This window comes from Pteropus alecto, unplaced genomic scaffold (genome assembly GCF_000325575.1).
Source record: "Pteropus alecto unplaced genomic scaffold, ASM32557v1 scaffold199, whole genome shotgun sequence".
NCBI lineage: Eukaryota > Metazoa > Chordata > Mammalia > Chiroptera > Pteropodidae > Pteropus > Pteropus alecto.
In genome coordinates, this window is record NW_006442489.1 from 251,322 (window position 1) to 275,690 (window position 24,369).

Genomic DNA, 24,369 nt, shown 5'->3' on the forward strand with positions numbered 1-24,369 from the left:
CGTATGCCCTTCTCCAAGATGGCTACGGGTCGGCGCCAGGATGCCAGGCTCGCTCCCGGTGGAGCCAGGAAGTAGGTGGGCCGGAGGCGGGGCCGGCGGGAACCAGGCTCTGATTGGCCAGCGCAGCCGGTCCGGCCCTGGCGCACGTCGGTAGTCAGCTGCCGCGGCCTGGGGCTGGGATGTGACGGACTGCTGGTCCCGTCAGTGGCGTCTTCCCTGAGCGGCGGTGACTGCGGCGAGGGCGGCGTGGACAAGGCCAGCGGGCGCCATTGGCGACCGGCCGTGTCGGCCGCGGGATGAGGAAGCGGACCGAGCCCGTCGCCTTGGAGCATGAGCCCTGCGCCGTCTCGGGCTCGACTTCCTCCGGCTCGGCCGCCGCGGTGCTGGACACCGACTGCAGCCTGAAGCGGAAACTGTGCCTGGCGGGCAGGGGACCGGGCGAGACGCGCAGCGCCGCGGACGCGGACATGAAGCGGGCGCTAGGCAGGTGAGGTGAGGCGCGGTGCAGGGGCGGTGCCCCCTTACCTGGCCTGCAGGTGAGGCCACACGCCGCCCCGAAATCCCCCAACCCTTCCATAAGTTATCTGCCTGAGGGAGCGCCCTACACCTACCCTCCATTTCCCTGGTATCTTCTTCCAACCTCCAGACGCCTTCCCCTCGGGATTCTCCCCTTTCTCTGAATCCCCACATCCCTTTCCCTGATGCCTGCCCTCCCGCAGGAGCTCTCCTGCCTGCATCCTCACGCCCCCAGTGTCCTCTTCTAGCCCCCGCACCCACTCACTCACCACTCTGAACTCAGCCCCGTACCCCTATCCTTTTCCAGGTTAGCCATTGGGGGCCCCTTTAGTAACGGACTGCAGAAGCGTCTTTCCTAGGGACTTGGAGCTGAGGGGAAGTCACAACCCCGCGTGGAAGAATAGAGGGTGGGGTTGGGGAGGTGGAACGCGGAAGGGCGGTCGCCAGACCCTGAGAGCTCTGGCTCCAGGTGGATATTCTCTGCGTTGGACTCAAAACCCAGCGCCCTTCTCACTAGGTTGGCGTGTGCGGAAACTGACTCGTATTCCTTTCTCACTTCGGAAATTCTTCTGGGGTATCTAGTTGTCAGAAGTGGCATTCTCTGCTCAGAACTGCTAGACCTTTGGGAGAATGGTTAAATGAGTTGTTGTGTCCAAGGGAACGGAAGGCTACACCGCATCCACAGCTGTTTGGGAGAAACCTGTCATTTGCTGTGCGGGTGGCTCCTGACGCTTGGAATTTGTCCACAGGAGTTGTCTCCTTGAGAGTCTCCGTAATGTTGGGAAATCATTTTGTGTGCTCCCTTTGCGTAGATGTAGATGAACGCGTTTATGTAAAGCTGGTTTCAAAATAGAAATAGGAGTATATTTCACACGGGCAAATTTCTCTTTCCATAAGCTGGTTTCTTAATTATCTGGCTGTTTGTAGAACATATCATTCATTGGAATTTTGAAGTCCTGATGTTTTATGGCGTCGGAAGAAGTTAGTATATTCTCAATGTTGTAACTGAGTCATTTTATTTAGGGTCAGCTGGAATGCCCTTAATTGACACTGGCCACTTCAGTGTAAAATATTTATCCAGATAACCCCTAAAAATATCAACTACATTGTCTAAAAGATCGTTCAATTTAAAACATGAGTATTTGGATAAATAACTGAATGGCTCCTTCAAAATTTCAATTTCATTTCTTAAAAGATCATGAAATTAACCTATAGACTCTAAGTCATTGGTTCCCACAATCCTCCCCAAAAGTCAGGAACTGACAGTATTTTTGTTTTTGTATGAAATTATCTAGCAACTGGTCAATACTTTTCGTGAAACTAATGTGTTCTCTTTTCTGTGGAAAGGTTTATTTGCATTAAAAACTCATGATTAGCTTTAATGCACTTTTATTAACAGGCCTGGCATAACACTTAGATTGAGAAATTCTTTAAAGAAATCAAATTGTAATGCACAATAATGTTTGGAGAAACAATGCTGGCCTGACACCTTCCTTGAAAGAAGACCTATAAAGATTTGATTATTTTTATTTTTATATGGGAGACAGACATTTCAGTGATGCGCATATCCTTTGGATAAGCAAAAGGCTGTTAGGGGAATTAAAGAAAAGCAGAGGACAGAAAGGCCAAATTTGTGTTATACAATGGCTTCCTTCCCTATTGCGTATAATGCTCTTTTGTACATGCTCCTGCTTTGTTTTCTCCTTTATCTGCGTTTCTGCCCAAATGTCACCTCCTCTGAGAAGCCTTCCCAGACCAGTACATCCAAAATAGCCTCCATGCCACCCCCAATCCCTTATTCTGTTAGTTTTTCTTTATTGCACTGATCCCTTACCTGACCTTGTAATTGCCTGCATACTTGACTTGTTTATGAGTTGTCTCCTCTTCCACAAGAATAGAAGCCCCACGAGAGTAGGGACATTGTTTTCTCCACCTCTGTTCTCTAGTGCCTGGCACATAGTAGGTGAGAGAAAATGCTTGTTAAATGAATGACTATCTAGGATAAATTCCCAGAAGTGGAATTGCTAGGCCAAGGGGTGTGTGTTTATAACTTTGAAAGGTAGTGCCAACGTGCCCTCCACAGAAGTTGTGATTTGTATTCCCTCCAGCAATGTCAGCTGCCTCCTCCAATATTGAATAGTACTGGATATTTTGATCTTTTCTGTTTAATTGATGAAAATGACATCTGATTTGTAGCTTTAATTTGCACTTCTTAATTGTGAGGTAGCTATTTTTATATGCTTTTTAAGCCTGTTATATACCTTTGGGATTGTTTTTATCTTTCATGACCCCCTTTTGTTTGGGTCCTCCTTGCATATTTCTTTTAACTCTCTCTTGTGTATATGTTCGAATATACAAAAGTAGAGAAGATGATATAATGAACCTCTTTGTATCCATCACTTTGTTTCAACAGTTTTCCATGTTTTGCCAATCTTGAATCATCTATCCCTTCTCCTCTCCATTATTTTTTTTTTCAGGGTGAGGGACTAGGCTATTTTAAAATAAATGTTTTCATCCATAAATATTTCACAATATGTCTTGAACAAATAAGGACTTTTTGAAATATATATAACCCTAATGCTATTGTATTTATCAAAATTAACAATTTATTATCTATAATAATTTAATATTATCTAATATCCAGTCTACATACATCTCCCCAATTTTCTCAGAAATGTCTTTTTTAAGTTGATTTATTTCAAAATCTTGTACTTTTCTTAAGTTTATTCCTTGTTGTTTTATCTTTTTTGTTTTGATTAAAAATAGAATACTTTCCTATATATTCTTATTGTTATATTTAATAATTTTATAATTAGCAACTTATGTAATCTTAGTTTCTAGTAGTTTTTGCAGTTGGTTCTCTTGGATTTTCCAGGTATATCATCATGTTGGCTGCAAATAATAAGAATTTTGTCCTTTATTTTCTAATTTATGTCTCTAGTTTCTCTTTTCTGATTGGATTGTATGTTCAGAACAAGGTTAAATAATAGAGGTGATACTAGGTACTCTTGTCTTGTTCCTGACTTTAATGAGACTGCTTTTAGTTGTTTTTGCCACATGAGTTATTTTACCAAGGGGTGTGTTGCTACCGATTTGTTTATTTTTAGTCAGAAATGGTTGTTGAATTTTATCAAATGCTGTTTTAGCATCTCTGAAATGATCACATAGATTTTTTTCCTTTGACCTCAGTTATAATAATGGACTTTATATTACTGAATCATCATTATTGAATCATCAGTGTTACCTCTGTTATCGTGTAGTCAGATCGTATTTATTAATAGTTTATTTACTAATTTAACACCATTAAGTCTGTAATTTACTTTTTTAATCCCATCTTTATCAAATTATTTTAGTGTTTTCTATAGCTTTATTAAAAGATTTCTCTTTCTCTTTTTTAGCCAGTTTACTTTTGAAATGATCTGTTTCTTTAAATTTTGATAAGATTCCCCTATAAAACCAACTGAGCCTGGTTTTTTTTGTTTGTTTGTTTATTTTTTGTTTGTTTGTTTAGAAATAGCACTTTAATAACTATTACAGATTCTTACATTTGTTATCTCTTTGTAGGTTCAGTTTTGCTCATTTATATGTTCATAGAAAACCATTTATTATATCTAGCTTTTTCCTCTGTACATGGAGCTATTTCCCTAGACTCGTTCCCTATTTTGCGTATAGTTTTTTCCCCCCTGGTTTTTTCTTGATTTAATCAAGCCAATGATATATCTAATACACATGCATTGGAGTGGATTTTTTTCAAAGAAAAAGTTTTTTTCCAAAGAAAATATATTTTGTTTATTAATTCTGGGAGACCAGGATGATACTGAGGACTCCAGAGATGTGAGAACATCTTTTGTCTGAAGGAGGCAGCGACTACTGCACTCTCTCCTATTGTTGCCTGGCAGGAATGTGGGACCAGGGTGGCGGGATCTTCCAGTCTTTCTAGAAAAGTGGCTGGGTGTGTGTGTGTGTGTGAGAGAGATCTCTAACTTTTTAAACATTGGCAACTAATTCAGATAAAAACAACAACTTTGGAAGATAAAAGAAAATCCAGGTGCTTTTTTTTTTTTAACTTCTGGACTAAAGTGTCATTTATAAAGGTAAATGTTTATCTAACTCATACATCAACCCTGCTGCACTCCACAAGAGGAGGAACTAGATAATAATTTTGCTTTGCGTGTTGTCTGGTATGAGAAGGGGCTTGGCAAATGATAGTTTTTGTGGACCTTTCATGTTCTTTTCAGTATCCCTGGAGTTCTTGGGAATATACATTAAAGTCTTAAGTGGTCTAAATTGGACCCACAAAGGCAGTAATGAGATGTACAGGTCTGTGTGTTTCAGTCAACTAGTCTTTTATTCTTCCACTTCCAGCTCTCAGGCCAGATCTGCTGGATGACTGAGATCAGTGGGCTACATGGGAGGTGTCATAGCTGATGACCCTCGGATGTAAATACAGAAGAACTGAGTCATCACCCTGCTTCCTCCTTAACCCAAAGGAAGGGACTTCATCTAGGGCTGCTCATGGCTTCACCATTACCCAGAAAGGTGGGTGGCTGAGGTTAACATCTTTCTCCTTTAACATCAGCCTTCCTGAGGGTGAATATTAAGTTCACCCTTTAAGCCTTTGCATGGCATTTCTTTATCCTTTCTTTACACATTGAAAAGATGAGAGTGTGTTCTGAACTAGCTTTTATAGTTACAGTCTGCTCTTTTGCATTCCCCTTCTCTTTCTACTCCCCCAGAGTACAGTCTGCACCTGGACTGTGACAAACAAGGGGGCAGGCTTTATTATGGAGCCTTAGCAGGGGCCTTCTTTTTCTAGTTGTGGTTTATCTTATCAAGGCCCCATTCCCGCCCTGGACCCAGGACCCTGGTACTTGGCTCTTTATTTGTGTCTCCATCTTTCGTGGGACTTTGTGTCTTGTATCTCTGCTTGCTTTCTAGTTCCTTTCAGCCAGTATGTACTCTCCCTTCTCAAGGGAGTGTCTGTCTTCTAACTTTGGGCAGACACTACTCACATGCGGGAGATATTTTTGGGTAGATTAAAAGCTCCTTAAACACTATCGTGGAGATAGCCTTAGAAAGAGGTATAGAAGATGGGTCATCTTTTCAGGGTTATGCTGACAGTGATGAAAACAGGATGTTGTTCCAGACTCATGATCCTCCTCCTTATCCCATTAGAGCATTTCCCTTGCCAAAATGAAGTCTATAGGGAAAATTTTACTGTAATATGATCTTGAAAACTGACAAATTAAGTAAACAGTCTTCACCCAGAGATGGTGCCTACAGAATTTGGGTGTCAGTGGATTTGTGCTTTGCCAGGGAGTTCTTTCAGCATGGAGAATGAGTAAGTCATTTGTCTCGTCCTGAACTAAACTGTGGCGTGGCATTGAGGACAGTGCATGCCAACATGGGGAAGAGCGATAGCCAGGAAGCCTTAACTAAGATGTACCGTTAGCAGTAAGACCCATAATTTAAGCTTGGTCTCCATTGTAGTATCATTTGATATTTTAGAGGAAAGCTTGCTTAGATAACTGAGCCCTAAGTGAGTGTTTTCAGGTTCTATGGCTTGAAGTGAATTGCTTAACTTTCTGAGTTTGTAACTTCCTCTGTGATGTGGGGATAAAAATATCCTGTAGGATTGAGGTAAGTCTCAGGTGTATGAAAGAGTTGGGCACACAATGAGCACTCAATCAACGGCATCTTCGATTATGGTCATCCCATGATTATTACCAATATTATGAGTTGGAATATTGAGAAAGCTCTGTTAACTTAGGTTAAGAAACATTTACCCCTCATCCTTTTTTTTGCCCCCTAACTTATAGTATGTCTTCTTAGTCAGTTTTTGTGCATAATTACTTAATTTGTACATAAATACTGTTGGTATTAGAACATTTTAAACAATACTCTTTGGTTATTCAACACTTTTTTTCACGTATTCATTTAGCAGAGTTTGAGTCTCTGTCATGTACAGTAACTCTTCTAAGTGCTGAGGCTGTAGCAATGGATGCAGGTTATGTCGTGTGGACTTTACATTCTGGCGGGGAAGACAGACGAGGAACAAATAAGTACGTGCTACCACAAGGACTCAGGACCCTGAGGAGAAGAGTAGGGCCAATAAGGAGCAGCTGTGGTGTGTGTACGATCTGGGTGGCAGGAGACCTCTAATAGGGGACATATGAATGGAAGCCACTGGGTGGGTGCTTTAGAGAAGAGGAATGCCTTGACATGTTATGTGTCATTACCATGTCACTGACTGCTCTGATGAGGACAGACTAGAGGGATAGTTGGAGCAGGGGACCAGTTAGGAGTCATCCAGGCAACAGATGATGGGGGCTTGGGCTTGGGTTAGCTGTGGAGGTGAGAAGTGTTGCATTCTGGATCTGATTGGAAGCAGGTATCAACAGGAGTTGCTGAATGATCAGTATGAAAGAGCTAGGAGAGTCAGAGGAGGTTCATCAGTTCTCCTCTAAGCAGCCAGAAGAGTGGAGCTACTATGTGCTGAAATGGAGCGATTGTGGGAAGAGAGAGTGCTTTAGGAGGTAACTAATTTTGTTTGGGCATAGTGAGGTGCTTTTAAACACATAAGTGGAGTAGATAGGAGTTGGAGTACAGGGGAGAGTTAGGGCAATATGGTGTTCAGGGTCATGACAGGGGTCACAGGCTGGGTGCTGGGTCCTGCATGGTGAGGGACTGGGAGAAAAGAAGGCTTAAGCCAAGGAGACCTGGAGGGAGTGAGCTAAGAGGATGGAGTCAAGTAAGCCACTTGAAGAAAGCCTGTTGCAGAGGAAAGCAAGATCTGCCACTGGATTTGGTGACATGGAGATCAGTGGGTGACAAGTGTAGTTAATTAGAGTGGTGGGAGCAAGAGCCTGATGGAGTAGCTCAAGGGAGAGGCAGGGAGAAGTATAGCTTTTTCAAGGAGTTTTACCATAAAGGGGCACAGAAATGAAGAGGTAGCTAGAGTGGGAGGAAGTTTCTGACCAGTGCTGCTACAGGCCTGGGTATGTTCATGGGGCCAGTCCAGTAGGGAAAAGACTGACTGACTGGCTCTGCAAGTGCTTTGGGCGTGATGTCTATGGGACCCAGTGCCCTAAGGTCAAGTGAAGTGTTCTCAGATAGGAAGGCAGGCCAAGGGTGCTGTGATGGTTCAGAGATTTGTTGGGGGAGCACTAGAAGTTGTCTTCTGGGTACTTCTGTTTTCTCTGTGAAGTCAGAGCAAGGTCACTTGCTAAGGGGAGAGGAATTGCTGCAGGTCTTTCCCTTTCAGTTCTCTACCTGGACCCAGTCTTAGCTCTCTGTCCTCAATCTGATCAGGCATTTCCTACCATATTTGCTAAATTCTCATTAACATGAACAATCAAACTGCTTAGCAAGGACTCTTCTTTCTGTCATGTAATGTTTCAAAAACTGATGACAGAATGCTTCTCACAGGAAGTCACTTCAGATGTGACTTGCTGTGTGTGTAAGAAACTTTGTGTGTTTTGCATAGTGCTATCTGTTTCTGGAGGGCCTGAGAAGGAAGGCAGTAGCTCCAGCACACATCCCAGTGAGAAGAGAGGGTTTAGAGCTGGGTTTGAGGTGCAGGTGGGATCAACATAACTGAGGTCAAGGTAGAGGGATTATGGGGGCAGGGGAAGGGACTAAGAAGTACAAATTGGTAGTTACAAAATAGTCATGGGGATGTAAAGTATAGCATAAGGAATATAGTCAGTAATATTGTAATAACTATGTATGGTGTCAGATGGGTACTAGATTTATCTGGATGATCACTTCGTAAATTTTATAAATGTCTAATCACTGTTGTACACTTGAAACTAATATTGTATGCTAATTATAATTAAAAATTATTTAAAGTATTTATAAATAAAATTAAATTTTAAAAAGATAGAGTGATTATGAGGACCTAGGCAAAATTCTTATCTCTCTGGTTTTGCTAATATGCAAATAGCTAAGTTTCTAAACAGAATTTGTCTTGAGATGGTACATGTAGACTTCAGTTGTTTTAATCAGCTGTGATCTGTTTACCCGGTATGGAAATGTCCTGAGAAAGTAAAAAAGGAGAGAGTAGGTAGGTGGCTGTCAGTGTGAGGAGTTTCAGAAGTTTAAGACTCTTCATTTTGCAAAGATGAAGGCAGAGAAGGGGTATCAATGAAGGAATACAAGCACATCTCAGAAATGCTAGAATTTAGAATTTATTCTTGAAGCTTGAGAGAAGTTCCCCTGAGCTTTAAGGTAAAGAAAAGAAAGGTCATATTATTTTCAGTTCTTGTCAGACTTGTGGGATCGCCATGTAAGATTTAGATATATTGACTGAATTATTCATAACGGGAAGGGAAAAATGTTCAGTTCGTTTTGATGCTATAGTTCAGGGCCCTTAAAGAGATACATGGCTTCATCCGTTTTTTTCTCCTATAGTGTAAAGGACAGAGACTCCCTACCCTTTTATCCTGACTTGTGCCATTCTGGTCCTGAAATACCTTGTCATTTTTACCCAAAAGTGGCCATAAGTTATTTACTCAGTAAGCAGTTGTCATACCAACAAAGGCCATGCAAGGAGGCACTGGGGACATAAAGATGAAAAAAGACAGTACCTATTCCCAGGGAGTTTGTTGGCTATCCATTTTTATGCATGGCAGCCATCAGCTCTTAATGCTCAAATATTTTTTTGACATCTATAGTAGAGAAAAAGTACAGGGATGGCTGGAGATGGTTAGTCTGATCTCACTTTCATCCTTTGTTGCTCTGACGTTTTATTTTATGCTGATTTATCTTCAGAGTAGCTCATATTTTAGGCTCTCACTTCATTACAGGATGTAATGCAGCCTGTCAGTACATCTCTAGAGTACGGAAGTATCTGTAGATATAAGAAAAACTCAAGAGTTTAGGGATATAGAACACTTCAACAAGGCATGTCATGGCAGGACCTACAAAAAGGAAAATAAGACCACCATTCTAGGACATTTGATATTTGGCTTAGAGGTCCAGAAGGAAGGGACTGTTACACAAGTGTAGGCCAGCTGGGAGCCTGCTAGTATAGCCCCAGGGCCTCAAGAGAAAGCTCCAGGGAGGTTCTGCAGGGATCAAGGCAGGGATCTCCAGTTGTGAGGCCACCCTTGGGGAATCAGTTGCCATGGTGAAAGTGGCCCCTGAGGCACCCTCTCTGGCTCCCTCTGCTTCTCTCTCATTTTAATTTTTTTCTGATTGTGAAAGTAAAAAAGATTTCTTAATCAAAATTTAAAACAGAGAAGATAATTAAGAAGATGGAATTTCCCTGAATAATTACTGTTTACGTTGTGGCAGATATCAAGGATATTGGTTGCATATTTGTTCTTTCATTCATCTAGCAAAAACTAGTTGAGGGCCTACTGTGCGATATGACTAAAATACAAGAGTTGTCTACGGCCATGCCACCCTGAACGTGCCCTATCTTGTCTGATCTCGGAAGCTAAGCAGGATCGGGCCTGGTTAGTACTTGAATGGGAGACCATCTAGGAATACCAGGTGCTGTAGGCATTAAAACACACACACACACACACACACACACACACACACACACACGCACACACGAGTTGGAAAAGTCAGCCTTATGGAGCTTACATTCTCATGAAGGAGAGAGACAGCAAAAAGGTAGCAGGTAAATATACAGTAAAATTTCAAGGGATAGTACAGTGCTATGAAGAAAAATAAAACAAACTAGTGTTAAAACAAGACAACACGCCCAAAATGTCCCTGTGTCACCAAACCGAGTCTTAGTTTGGGCTCTCCCAGAAATGGAATCTTAAACCAGTCAAGTAATCTGCCTGACAGACCCCTATTATCCCCTAAAGGAAAGTAACCTTGCAACAACCAATCAACCTTTTTGCCTAGTACAACTTCATTGTTCCCACTCCCTTCTGTCTATAAAATCTCTCATTTTGTGCAGCTTCTCAGAGCTCCTTTCTATCTGCTAGATTGGATGGTGCCTGGTTCATGAATTGCTGAATAAAGCCAATAAGTCTTCAAAATGTCCTGAGCTGAATTTTTATTTTTTAACAGTAGGTAATGCAGTTGTGTGTAAAGCACTTGAAAATGAGCTGTACTATAGTGGTCAAGCATTCTTGTCTCTGGCAGGACACGAGCTGTTCAACTATGTCAATGTCCCTATGATTTTCTGTTTTTTTTCCCCCTTCTGGGAACAGAGACATTTATGAATTGCTAATGAATATTTTATTAAGGCGTTAAAGTTTTCCTTTCTGTTGAGTGAAATTATATTCCCAATACTGGCTGTTCAAATAAGATTTTGAAGATTGTTCTTAAGGTTATAACCTAAGAAGAATTTAATCTAACTTTTAGTCTCAGGGAATGAATCTTGGCATTACTCTTTTTACCTTCTGAGAGAATATAACGAGATACTATAATGGAATATATATATCTATACACATATATATGATATAATGAAATATATATTATATAAAAATATTACATAAAATACATATTATGGAATATATCCGTTAATATAATGGCATAAAACCAAAAACACTCTTCCTTAATAATTTTGATGGCTACAGTAATGGAGGAATTAGTAAACACCCGATATAGATACATTTTAAAAAGTATAGAACTTCCACTTCTGGCCAAGATGGAATAACAGGGACTAAATTTACCCTGAAATAATCAAAACAACAAAAAACAGACAAAATTCATGAAACAAAAGTTTTCAAAACACTGAGTAGCAGCAACAAGAGACAGTAATCTCCAAGAGGTGGCAAATAAGGTGAGCCCTGCGATGACCCTAGCTTACTTCAGGGAGAGAGTTTCCCCACAGCAACACAGGATGGGGGAAATTGATGTGGAGCTTGGTACACTCCCTGAGTTGTGGATAAGGAGCTGAGAGTCTAGGGAAACCAATGTGCCTATGGTTTATAGAACAGAGGACCAGAGAGGAGACAGGCTGTAGAGGGGCCACCTTGCATATTCAGAGCACTGCCCAGCACATGTATATGAGGAAGCTGCCTGAGGCTGGGGAAAGAACTTTCTGTAAGGTTTGGATGGGACAGTTCCAGGGCTCTCTAAGAAGACCATAATTCCCAGGACACTGCATAAAACACTCAGGAACATCATGCTTCAGTAATGGCTCCTAGAATGAGCACTGCCCTGGACCCACCTAACGAGACCCAGAAGAATCAAACTGTTTTCAAGTAACTTAACTGCAACTTAGAATAAGATTCAATAATATTTATAGGAATATAAAAATATTCAGCACCCAAAAAAGTAAGGCATCAAATCACATGTTTAGCATCAAATCAAAGATTACCAGATGTATTAGTTTGTTCAGGCTGCCATAACAAAGTACCACAGACTGAATGGCTGAAACAACAGAAATTGTTTCATAGTTTTGGAGGCTAGAAGTCTGAGGTGAAGTCGTTGACACCGTTGGTTTCTTCTGAGGCCACTTGCCTAGGCTTGTAGATGGCCATCTTCTTCCTGAATCTTTGGTCTTTCCTCTGTGTGTATGTTTACTGTAATGACCAAATTTTAACTTATTTACCTCTTCAAAGACTATCTCTAAATACAGCCACATTCTGAAGTACTAGGAGTTAGGGCTTTAACATATGAGTTTGAGGTGGGAGGACACAGTTTAGTCTATAACACCAAGCATTCAAAGAGACAGAAAAATATGACCTATAGTACAAAGAATAATCCATCAGTGGAAACCAACCCAGAACTGACACAAATTCCAGAGTTAGTAAAGAAGAACATTGAAACAGTTATTACAACTATATTCCCCATGTTCAAAAGTTGAGTAGCCATGGAAGATAGGAAAATTACCCAAATCAGACTTCTAAAGATGAAAACTACAATGTGTAATATGAAAGATACGCTGAAGGGCATTAATGGCAAATTAGACACTAGAAGAAAAGATTCAACGATCCAACATGAAACACAGAAAAAATAATTTAAAAAATTTTCAGAAGCAGCACTGAGCTGTGGAACAACTTCAGGCAGCCTAATAAGTGGATAATTCGATCCCTAAAGAAGCAGAGGAGAGAGAGAGAAAATAGTTGAAGAAATAATGGTCAGAAACTTTCCAAGCTTGATGAAAACTATAAACTCACTAAGGTCAGTGAATCGCCCCCCAACACACACACACACACACACACACACACACACACTCACACAAAATGAAGAAATTGCATCAAGGCACATCATAATCAGTTTGCTCAAAACCAGTAATAAAGAAAAAAATCTTAAACAGCAGCCAGAGGAAAAAAAGATATGTATGGAGGAACAAAGATGCAGGCAAGAGCAGACTTCTTGTCAGAAAAAAAAAAAAGCAAGCAAGATGTCAGCAACAAAGATGCAGGCAAGAGCAGACTTCTTGTCAGAAAAAAAAAAGCAAGCAAGATGGAGCAACATCTTTCAAGCACTGGAACTCCCTGCCACCCAACACACACACCCCTCCCCCCACCCCCAAAACACTGTCCACCTAGAATTCTTTACCACAGAGACTTAAAAGAAGTTTTCACCCATATGAAAGCTGAGAGAATTCATTACCAGTAGACCCACACTGCAAAGAAGGATGTCCTTCAGGCAGAAGAAAAATTAGATGAAAATCTGAATCTTCACAAATCTTCCAGAACACTGGAAATGACCGTGAAAATATATATAAGCTATTTTTATTAATATAACTGCTTCATGAAGTTCATATATAAAATTCCTGACAACAAATACATTTAACCCAGGAGGGAATAAATGGCAGTACACTCTTGTATGGTTCTTATATGTGAAATGATATAATTTTACTTGGAAGTAAACTATGATAGAGATGGATACTATAAACATCAAAGCAACCACTAAAATATTAGAAAAAATTAATAACCCAACCAAAGAATGGAATTTTAAATGCTTGATTAACTCAAAGGAAGGCAGAAAAAGAGGAAAAGGGGAACAAAGAAGATGGAACAAATAGAAAACGAGCAAGATAGTCTACATACCCTATTAAAAGGCAGAGATTATCAGATTGGGTAAACAATAGCCAACTAAATACCTACCAAAAAAGACATTTTAAGTATAACACAGGTTAATAGTAAAAGAATGGGTAAAAATACACTTACACACACCACGATAACACTGGTCAAAAGGTAGCTGGTGTGGCCATATTAATATCACACCAAGTAGATTTCAGAGCAAAGATATAACCAGAGATAAAGAAGATAATGTCATAATGACAAAGGGATGAATTAATCGAGAGGACATAACAATCCTAAACATTTATGTACATAATTGAGGGAGTTTCAAAATACATAATGCAAAAATAGAACTGCAAGGAAAATAAAGATATCTACAATTATAGTCAGAGATTTCAATAACTCACAGAAGTAGGAGGCAGATGATTAGGACTTGACCAATACTATCCACCAACTTAACTTGATTAACGGCCCCTGGAACAACAGCAGATAGATATTCTCCTGAAGCATGTATGGAACATTTACCAGATAGAACATTCTAAGCCATAAAACAAATCTCAGTAATTTAAAAGAACCTAACTCATGTAAATTCTGTTCTCTGACCACAGAGAATTAAATGAGAAATCAGTAATAGAAAGTTCCCAACACATTTGAGAACTGAATAACACTTCTGAATAAACTATGGATTAAGGAAGAATTTGATCAATGAGTAAATTAGAAACTTTGAACTGAATGAGAATAAAGACGTGTATGCCTCCACTAAAGCATCCTCGGGGAATTTATAGCACTAAATGCCTATAGCTTCAGCTGCCATATTAAGAAACTAAAAAAAAAAAATGAACAAATTAAACCCAAAGTAAGCAGGAAAAAAAGTATATAATAAAGATCAAATCAGAAATCAAAATAGAAAATAATGTTAATAGGTTTAATCTGTAATAGACAAAATCTGGAAACAACTCAAATGTACCATTCTGGTACAGGATTGTTGGTAGTGGGAGAGGTTTTATATGTCCTTGGGGTAGAGGTATATGATAATCTCTGTACCTTTTGCTCAGTTTTGCTGTGAAACTAAAACTATTCTAAAATGTTTTCTTTTTGTTGAGGAATAAACTATTGAAAAATAAACTATTTTTTCATTCAACAATGAATGAAAAAATGAATCTCAAAATAACTTTGTTGAGTTAAAGAAGCCAGACAAAAGAAATCTACTTATTTAAACTCACAAATTCAAACTAATCTGTAGTAACAGAAAGTAGATCTGTGGTTGCTTGGGAGTGGGGAATGAGAACCAGAGAGGGGCAGGGGGAAGGAATTAAAACAGAAGGAATTTGGATGATGAATATGTTCACTATCTTGATGGTTTCACAAATGTTAAAACTTATCAAATTATACGCTTAAAATATGTGCAGTTCACATCAATTATACTTCAGTAAAGCAGTTTAAAAAATAAAATATTATAGGGCTTTTACCTGAGGATTTAGAAAAAAAGTGTTTTTTTCTCCGGCTTTTATTCTCCAATTTTTTTTTCTGGATTTCTGGCAATGTTTCCTTCATTCCCGATGAGAATTTGGTGGAATGGAAACAAACTTAGAGGCCCAGGACATAAGCTCATCCCTAGCTGAGGCCTTAGCAAATTACTTAATAGCTGTGAGCTTAGTTTCCATATCTCTGTAATGGGCATGTTATCTGTTCTGCCTGCTTCACAGAGTTGTACTAAGTTTTCAACAAGATCATATCAGCATTGTACAAGTATAAAGTGGTATATCGCTTTTTTTTCTGTCTACTTGTTCTATTAACTTAAGAAATTCGCAGAAGACATCTATTTTACATGTTAATTTTCTTCCTAGCTTTTATACTTTTCTTGGAGAGATTAAATTACCTATATTGCTAATATATGTTAAGTCCTTAATGATTTTGCTTTGCATTGCTACAAGTTTCAGGATTTTCTCAGATACTTTTATTCCTGTAAAAATAGCACTGAAGAGCAGGTAGTTTCTTATTCTAGTTGGTAAGGGGTACCTAGTTCTTTTCTTAGAGATTCACGTCTCTTATAAACAATTCTAGAGCTACACAAAAGAATGCTGCTTGAACAAACTAAATGAAAAGGGAGCTATAATAATTTCCCAAATGAGACAGCCTTTTAAAAAATATTTTTTTAGAAGAGATTCAAGATGGCATAGAAGGTAAAGATTGTACATGCTTCCTCTAGCCACCACACCAAAATTATAAAACTAAAGAGCAGCTAGTACATGGAGTCACCAGAGGTCTAGCTGAACAGAAGCCTTACAACTGGATCACCTAAAATAACAGGTCACTTCAAAACGGTAGGTGGGGAAGAGATGCAAAACAGCTGGTCCCACAAGAATTGGAGGGCCATGTTGACTACAGAGGCCTCTCTCCGACCTGAGGAGCAGGGAGTCCTGGCCACACACTGCGCTCCCTGGCTCAGGGTTCCAGTGCCAGGAAGAGAAGTTCTTACAACCTCTGGCTATGAAAACCAGCAAAGGTTGCAGCTGAGTAAGATAGAGGGTTGTGAGAAGCAGAGACCTTCCTCTTAAAAGGCCCACACTTGGCTTTACTCACCGACAGGCTCACTCGTTCTGAACTCCAGCTCTGGGGCAGCTGCTAGAGGAGTACCAGGGACATATGAGGAGTCGCCGAGTTGTCGGGCTTCACGGTGAGGGCTGGAGGGGGCAGTTTGCTCCCAGATAGAGGTGTAGGAAGAAGCCATTGTTTCACACAGGTGCCATCCACTTGGAAAACACAGGTTGCTTTGCCCAGGGGAATCCCTGAGACTCCACCTCTCCCAACTTGTAGGCCCACACACACAAGCCACTTCCAATGATTTTATTCCATACAAATGGGCTGTCTTGGCTCCTGCTGTGAACTTTAATAAAATTTCTCAAAGGTCTATGGCCATGCTACCCTGAACAAGCCCAATCTCGTCTGATCTCAGAAGCTAAGCAGGGTCAGGCCTGGTTAGTACTTGGATGGGAGACCACCTAGGAAGACCAGATGTTGTAGGTGTAAAAAATTTAAAAAATAAGAGATTGTAAGCTGACAAGGTCCTTGCAATCTATGAGGTCAACCAAGGGTAGCCTCGGCTTAAAAAAAAAAAAAATCTCTCGAAGACTCACAAAACCCAAAGAAGCAGCCCCAAACCCTGCACTAATGGCAGCCAGCCTCGGTTTCGGGCTTGACTCCTTGAAGCACCTATAAGCCCAGCACGGGTGGCAGCCATATGTGGATTGCTTGGTGACTTACCAAGTGGCCTCAGAGGTGCACAAGCTGCAGCTGAACTTGGCCTACAGATGGACCCCTCTCAGGTCAGGTCATTCTGCTAAAACTGGCAGACTTAGGAGCCCTACTTGAATCACAGAAACAGACACAGAGAGGCGGCCAAAATGGGGAGACAAACATGTCCCACTTGAAAAAACAGAACAGAGCTTCAGAAAGAATTCACCAAAATGGAGACAAACAGTATACCAGATGGAGAGATCAAAACACTGGTTATAACGATGCTCAAGGAACTTAGGAGAAGGGTAGATGAACTCAGAACTTCAATGAAGAGATTATTAAAAAAAAACAAAACAAAACGGAGGTGGAGATAATAAAAGAGAACCAGTCAGAAATGAAGAATACAATATCTGAGATAAAGAGTATATTAGAGGGACTCAACAGAGTGGAGGAAGCAGAGGATCGAATCACCGATACAGAAGATGGGGTAGCAGAGAACACTCAATCAGAATGGCAAGAAAAAAAATCCAAAATAATGAAGATAATATGAGAAACCTATGGGATTGCATCACTTGTAACATTTGCATCATAGGGGTACCAGAAGGAGAAGAAGAGCAAGAAGTTGAAAACCTATTTGAAGAAATAATGATGGAAGTCTTCCCTAACCTGGTGAAGGAAAAAGACATACAACCCCAGGAAGCTTAGAGAGTCTCAAATAAGATGAACCCGAAGAAGCCCACACCAAGACACATCATAACTAAAATGTTAAATACAAAGAGAGAATCTTAAAAGCAGCAAGAGAAAAGCAGTTAGTTACCTACAAGGGAGCTCCCATAAGACTGGCAACTAATATTCGACATGATGGAAACCCAGGATCTACAACCAAGATTACTTTATCCAGCAAAGCTATCTTTTAGAGTTGAAGGACAGATAAAGAGCTTCCCAGACAAGAAAAACTAAAGAAGTTCATCATCACCAATCAACATTACAGGAAATGTTGGAGAGGCTTCTTTAAGAAGAAGAAAAAATATATAGCAAAATATGAATAAAGGATGGCAATAACTACATATCTATTAACTATCTATTAAGTACTTCAAATGAAAAAGAATTAAGTGCTTCAGTCAATAGAGAGGGTGGCTGAATGGATAAGAAAACAAGAGCCTTACGTATGCTGTCTACAAGAGACTCACTTCAGATTAAAAGACATTCACAGACTAAAAGTAATGGGATGGGAAAAGATATTGCATGATGGACCTAGAGGGTAGTGTGCTGAGTGGAGTAAGTCATATAGGGGAAGACAAATGCCATATGACTGCATGTATATGTGGAATCTAAAGAACAAAATAAACTCATAGATACAGAGAACATTTTGAGGGTTACTGGATGGGAGGGTGTTTGCAGGGGTCAGTGAAAAGGGGAAAGAAGACTAAGAAGTACAAATTGGTAGTTACTAGTAGTCATGGAGATAGAAAGTGTAACAAAGAATATAGCCAATAATATTGTAATAACTGTATGGTATTAAAGGTGTACTGATCACTTTGTGAGTTATATAGATGTCTGATCACTATGTTGTACACCTGAAACTAGTATTGTATGCCAACTATAACTGAAAAATAAAAAATTATTATAGTAAAAAATACTGAGGATTTTAGGTTTTTGAAGAAATACTTTAAGGTTTAAAAGTTTCTGTGCAGTCTTAAGATAAGTTTGCTACCTAACATTACCTAAGAAGTCTATTTGGCATGCAAAAGGAGCTGCCTTCTTACAATCCCTGAAGATTACATTTGGATTTAATTACTCCCTCTCTTCACATACAGGCAATCTGAGGCTATTATCTTTGTGTTGAAACCTGTAAGAGTGAGAATTCTGCTCCCATCCCCCCATCCCAACCTTCAGTAAAGAAAACAAAAACACTAAAAGTTTATGTTAAAAACTTAAAATTTATAAGAGAAACAAATGTCTATGGTGACAGATGTTAACTAGAAATTGTGATCACTTTGCAAATATATGCAAATATTGAATCATTACGTTGTACACCTGAAACTAACATAATGTTATATGTAATTTACCTCAATTAAAAAGTAAAGGATTCAAAACTATTTGTTTTTTACTGTGGTAAAATATATATAACAAGATTTATCATTTTAACCTTTTTTAAATATATAGTTTGCTGGCATTAACTTGTGCAATCATCCTTTTCATTTTCCCAAACTAAAATTCTATCCTTGTTAAACACTAACTCTCTACACTCACCTCTAGCTCCTGATAACCACTGTTAGACCTTCTGTCTCTGTGAATTTAATACTCTAGGTACCTAATATGAGTGGAATCATAGAGTATTTGTCCTTTTGTATCTGGCTTATTTTACTTAGCATAATATCTTCAAGGTTCATCTATGTAGAGTGCGTCAGAATTTCCTTCCCTTTTTACAACTGAATAATATTCCATTGTATGTATATACCACATTTTGTTAATCTATTCATTGAGATGACCTTATTTTTATTAAGGATACGGAAAATAAAAAATAATCACTTTCCGTACTTGTTGATAGAATAGAAAGACAGTGTATTGCTTTTCTTCAGTGTATATATTCCTATCATTTGTGCATCTGTCTGTTACGTCACTGAAAATCCAAGACCTGAGCTGTCCTGACCTGGACCAGGAAGGGCAAAACCCCACATGAAATGCTAAAAAGATATTGTCATTACCCTGGCCTCCTTTAAAGGAGGATGAAGCCAGTTTTACTTCTAGCCTGTCATCAGTACTCCTTCCATAAAATTAACAGGGGAGTACAGGACCAAGAACCCCTAAATGGGATCTGGGGGTTTCTGGAACTAGCTTTGTCCTGAAGCCAGGTCCTTCTTGGACACCAAAGTGGACAGAAAATAGGAGCTCAGGTGCTAAAGAGGAAGAAGGGAGAGAGGGAGAAAGACTGTGGTGCTATTCCTGAGGAGTGGGAGTGCCAAATACTGGCTTGGATTCCATGGCATTTTTGGACTCAATTTTTACTGTCTGGAAGAGAAATTAAAATATATGGACAGTGTAAAGAATCTCTCATAAAGGTAAATTTACATGTTTGCATCCTGAGACAATGTCCTTTCTATCTTTTCTGGTGTTAAATGTTCTTTAATCAAATTAGCTAGTTTTCGAAATCTTTACTTGGTAAAATAACTGGCAACATTATGTCAGTCCCCATTTGGTGGAGAATTTTACCAGTACATGAAATACAAAAATCTGGGAATCAGTTCTTTCTGGGGGTCAGGGAGGGGAGGGAGAAGATTCGGAGGAACTACTTCTGGAGAGAGATGAAAAGGGTTAAAGATGAAGCAGTCAAGATGATTGCTAGGTATTTTATAATGGAGTATTAGGTTTTTAGAAATCAGACCTTTGAGCCTGCTGCTGACTCCAGGTTGTGATTGGGCTTATGAGAGCTGGTCACAATAATATCTGGTACATAATTGCCACTTAGGTGTATTGGCTTGGTACAGATCCATCGCACTTAAATGCCTATGTTGCCCAAGGGGACCTTTGTGTGTAGGAGCTGAGGCTACCACTCTAGGTCTCGGTCCCTCAAGAGTTTGCTGAGTGTGTAAAGCAGTAGTAGCCTGTTTAGCCTATATCTCTTGTATCCCAGACCCCCCGCCCCACCAATATGGCATCTGGCAAGTTGGTGTTTGCTAATGTTGGGAAGGAAGCAAAGCAAAGGAGGGTGATAGAGGCAAACAATCAAAAAGAAATGAAAAGAAGAAAAAGGGAAGAGTCAATAAAAGTAGGCACAGGAAGAATTAAAAATAATGTTGAATACTTTGTACCATTTAACATATTTTAACTTATTAAATGCTTACAGCTACTTCATGACGTAGGTACTATTATCTCCATATCACAGATGAGGAAACCAAGGCACAGATAGGTCACACAGCCATCAGACAGAGCTGGGCAGGCTCTAGGGTCTGCACTCTAATCACTATACTTTCCTACCTATGTTAGGGCTGTCTCTCTTATACATCCTGACTATTAGAAGAAGGAAATATAGGTTTAAAATATTGTGCCAGTGTCACTTGAGGGAAACTGGTGAGCTAACTAGGATGTTTCTTTCCTTCTCTGACCACAGTGAGTACAGCACAGTGATGAGGTGTAGGTTTCTGAGGTCAGAAGCCTGCCACAGATCCTTCCCTTGGGGTTGGTGGCCTCCTCTGGGACCTCCTCATTGGCTGTTACCTCCCACCTTGTCAAAGCTTTGGAGTGGCTGGCAAGGTCTGTGCACCTGCTACAGATGCCTTGGGGAAGCCAGTCTTGTCAGCCTTCTGTGGCTTTCTGATATGTCATTGTGAATCATGGGGACCTCAAGTCATCAACAGGAGGGACCGTGCACATTGAAGGGTGAATGTGTCCAGGTGTACTGTAATAAATTTAAGTAGGGATTTCTGCAGTGCCAGCATGTATTCCTTTCATACCAACTTTGTAAATGCTGTGCACACACATGTAGCTCTTTGACCCTGTGGGCACATCACAACTGCTCACTGAATTTCCAGTTCAGGGCCTTTCCCAACTGAAGTGAAACATGGTATCATGATCTGAGGGAAGGGGGACATGTGACATGTGACTCTCTAGATAGAAGCACTTCATAGGTGTGTGGTTCTCCTTGCCTTCTTTCCTAAAGCCATTTGTGGAGATGCCAACATTACAAAGTGATGGAGCTTCCTGACAGGTTCCTGAGTGACTAGGATTAGTAGAAGCCCCCGCTAACCTGTGCTGGACATGTAGCGAGAATAAAAAGTAAAGTATGCCACTGGATTTGGTGGCAGTTTGTTACTGCAGCATGGTGTAGCCTGTTCATGTTAATACAACACCCAATTTTTGAAATCTTTTTTATTATAAAAGAAATATATGTAAAAAATTTTAATGTACGGAAGCATATGTGAATTCTCTGTCCCCACTCCTCTTCCCAGACATGAACAATTCCTCCCCCTTGCAAGACTGTAAGTCCTTCTACCTCCAACCATGTCACCACATAGCCATGCAACCTTTGTTCTTAACTGCATGTCATCCAGTGTGTGGATGCACTTCATGTTAGGGAGATAGAAAGTATACTGTGTATACTGTAATCCATAGCTTTTATATATACAGACAACTGCTGGTTGCAAGGTATAATGGAAGGGGAAACCCAAAAAAATTAATAACCTGAAATAATGCTTATAAGGATGCTTAGAAAGAAATATGCAAAATCTGTTGAGAGGAAAACTTTAAAACACTCCCGAAGGGCACAAAAGTAAACTTGAATAAATATAAGGAAACAAGTGTTCTTGAATAGGAAAGCTCAACATCATGAATTGCCTAATCTCCCTAAGTTAGATTATTTAACATAATTCTAAATACAAATGCCAGCCTGTTTGTTTTGAGTTCTACACAAGTTGATTCTGAAGTTCAATGAAAACATGGCATGTGGATGTACCAGGAGCCTCTGGAGAAAGAAGAGTTGTGAGTGGAGAGTAGTCCATGCTGCAATGCTCAGTGTAGGCAGTGTGGCAATAACTTTTAATAATAAGCCGATGAGACAGTACAGAAATTCCAGGAATCTACCCAAATACATTTGGGAATTTAATATAGGATAAAGGTGGAATCATAAATGTGTTGGGGTAGATATTGATTTAGATTTTCCGTACAAGGTCTTGAGATGACCGGTAGCCATCTGGGATAAAATAAATTGGCATTCATATCTTGTACCAGGATCAAAGTCCAAATGGATCAAAGAGTTAAATGTAAAAATGAAACTAAAAAGTACTAGAAGAAAACTTGAGTGAAATTCTTTATAGTCTAGAGATGGAAGAGGCCTTTCTAAACGCAAAGTTGAAATTTTAAACGCAAAGTTTAAAAGTTTTAGAGTCAATTTGATTTCATAAACATGAAAAACATCTGTGACATAACTAATGACAAAAGAAAAAATATTTGCAACTCAGGCATAGATAAGGAGCTACTTTCTTTAATAGATAAAAGAGTTTCTAAGAATTGAAAAAAAAAATCAAAACCCAATGAAAAATGTGCAAAGGACATGTATAATTCATAGGAAAAAATTCCATAATCTTTCAGTATGTAAAAGGGTAGTCAACCACACGAATTAATAATTAGAGAAATCAAATTAAAACTACACCACAATGCTATTTCTCACCTATCAGATGGGCAGACATCTGTTTGCCATGTTGAGGCATCTTCAACAACCACTGTGTTAGTGAGGCTTTCAGGGAACCAGGGGTTTGAGAGAGTGATCTCTTAGATCCAACAGTTTCCATTCTAGGACTATCCTGTGAGCACTTGCACATAAAAAATTATATATGTACAGAATGATTCAATTTAGCGCTGATTATTGGAAACAACATGGATGTCCAGCCATAGGAAACTGGTTTAATAAACCTATGCTATATCAACCCAAAGAAGTGCTATGGAACTGCAAAAAGGCTGTGAATTGATGTGGTGAAATTGCCTGGATATATTATTGAGAGAAAAAAATCAAGGTGTAAAACAGTTTGCAATGCATAATTTGCTTCTTTTTGTATGAGAAGAAGGAAGGAATGAGAACATGTACATGTATTTGCATAAGGAAATATTGGAAGGATAAGTAAGTAGCTAATAAAAATGGTTACATGGGCACTAGGGTGACAGAACACATAGACACAAATTGGCAGTGAGACTGTATTTTTTTGAACTGTGTAAACATAGGACCTTCTAAAAGAATTGTTGATAAGCTAAAAACAAAAACGAACACATAGAGTATAATCTCATATTAGTTAGGATAACACTAGCTGCTTTACCAAATCAGTACCAATGATCAGGCATACATCATCTGACTTACATGGCCCCACCTGCTCCCTGTTGGGCTGGAAATGTAGTCTCAACTGCGCAGCTACTTCTCATCACCAGCTCTACCCTCGGGAAGGGTGAGTATAAACTTGGAGGTCTGCTAGCCATCTCAACCACAGATCTTAACTTTATAAGATATAGTCAATATATAATAGAACTTATAAAGACATACTACACTAGTATATTAACTAACAGTGGCTTGTTTAGGATCATATAATTTGAGGTGATTTTATTTTCTTTTTAGTGCCTTTTTGCAACATGCAAATTTTCTACATTTATCTGTTATTGGGGAGAGTTTAAAGCTATGAAAATGTAACCCTTGATGACAATTGTGAATGTATACCATTTTCCTCTCACAGACCATGTTACAGAGGGGACATTTGTGCAGAGCCTTCCTGACATACTGGGATGATTGCATCTTTGTGATCAGTCTTTCAGAGTGGAATTGCTTGGTCAGAGAGCATGTCTCACTGGCAGTAGGAGAGTGTTTACTCATACTGTCTGTCAGTATTCTTATTCTTTGCCAATAATGTGAGTAAAGATGGAACTTTGTTGTTTAATTTGTATTTCTACATGTCAACTTAATGCCACGTGTTTTGGTAACAGGAGATATCTCAATGTAGCTCTGTAGCTCTTTATATCGAGAGATAAATTCCAAGATCATTGCCTCATCGTGAGTTTTTGTTTTGTTACAATGGAAGGAGAATGATTTAAAGAGATGTTTCAGGACAATCTCAGGGTGACCTTAACTCAGAGGGCTGGATGGCATGGTTCTGGGGCATCTGGTTTGTCCTTGTTACCTGGCCTGCGGAGTTTT

General features: G+C 39.6%; 1 protein-coding gene and 2 pseudogenes across 3 annotated transcripts in view; all 3 read left to right on the forward strand.

The window, feature by feature from the left end:
* Positions 1 to 121: 121 nt before the first annotated feature.
* The window catches only part of ABHD12 (abhydrolase domain containing 12), a 61,748-nt gene continuing 37,500 nt past the window's right edge, over positions 122 to 24,369 (forward strand). For 2 of the 3 annotated variants that reach the window (XM_006921502.3, XM_015596820.2), the window contains exon 1: positions 123 to 487. In XM_006921502.3, the coding sequence (XP_006921564.1) occupies positions 297 to 487 (191 nt within the window). In that variant the 5' untranslated portion in view covers positions 123 to 296. Of the gene's footprint in view, positions 488 to 24,369 lie in introns of all 3 variants that reach the window. The other variant, XM_015596819.2, reaches the window with a different exon arrangement.
* LOC112470893 lies at positions 9,908 to 10,026 on the forward strand (annotated as a pseudogene).
* Positions 16,369 to 16,487, forward strand: LOC112470889 (annotated as a pseudogene).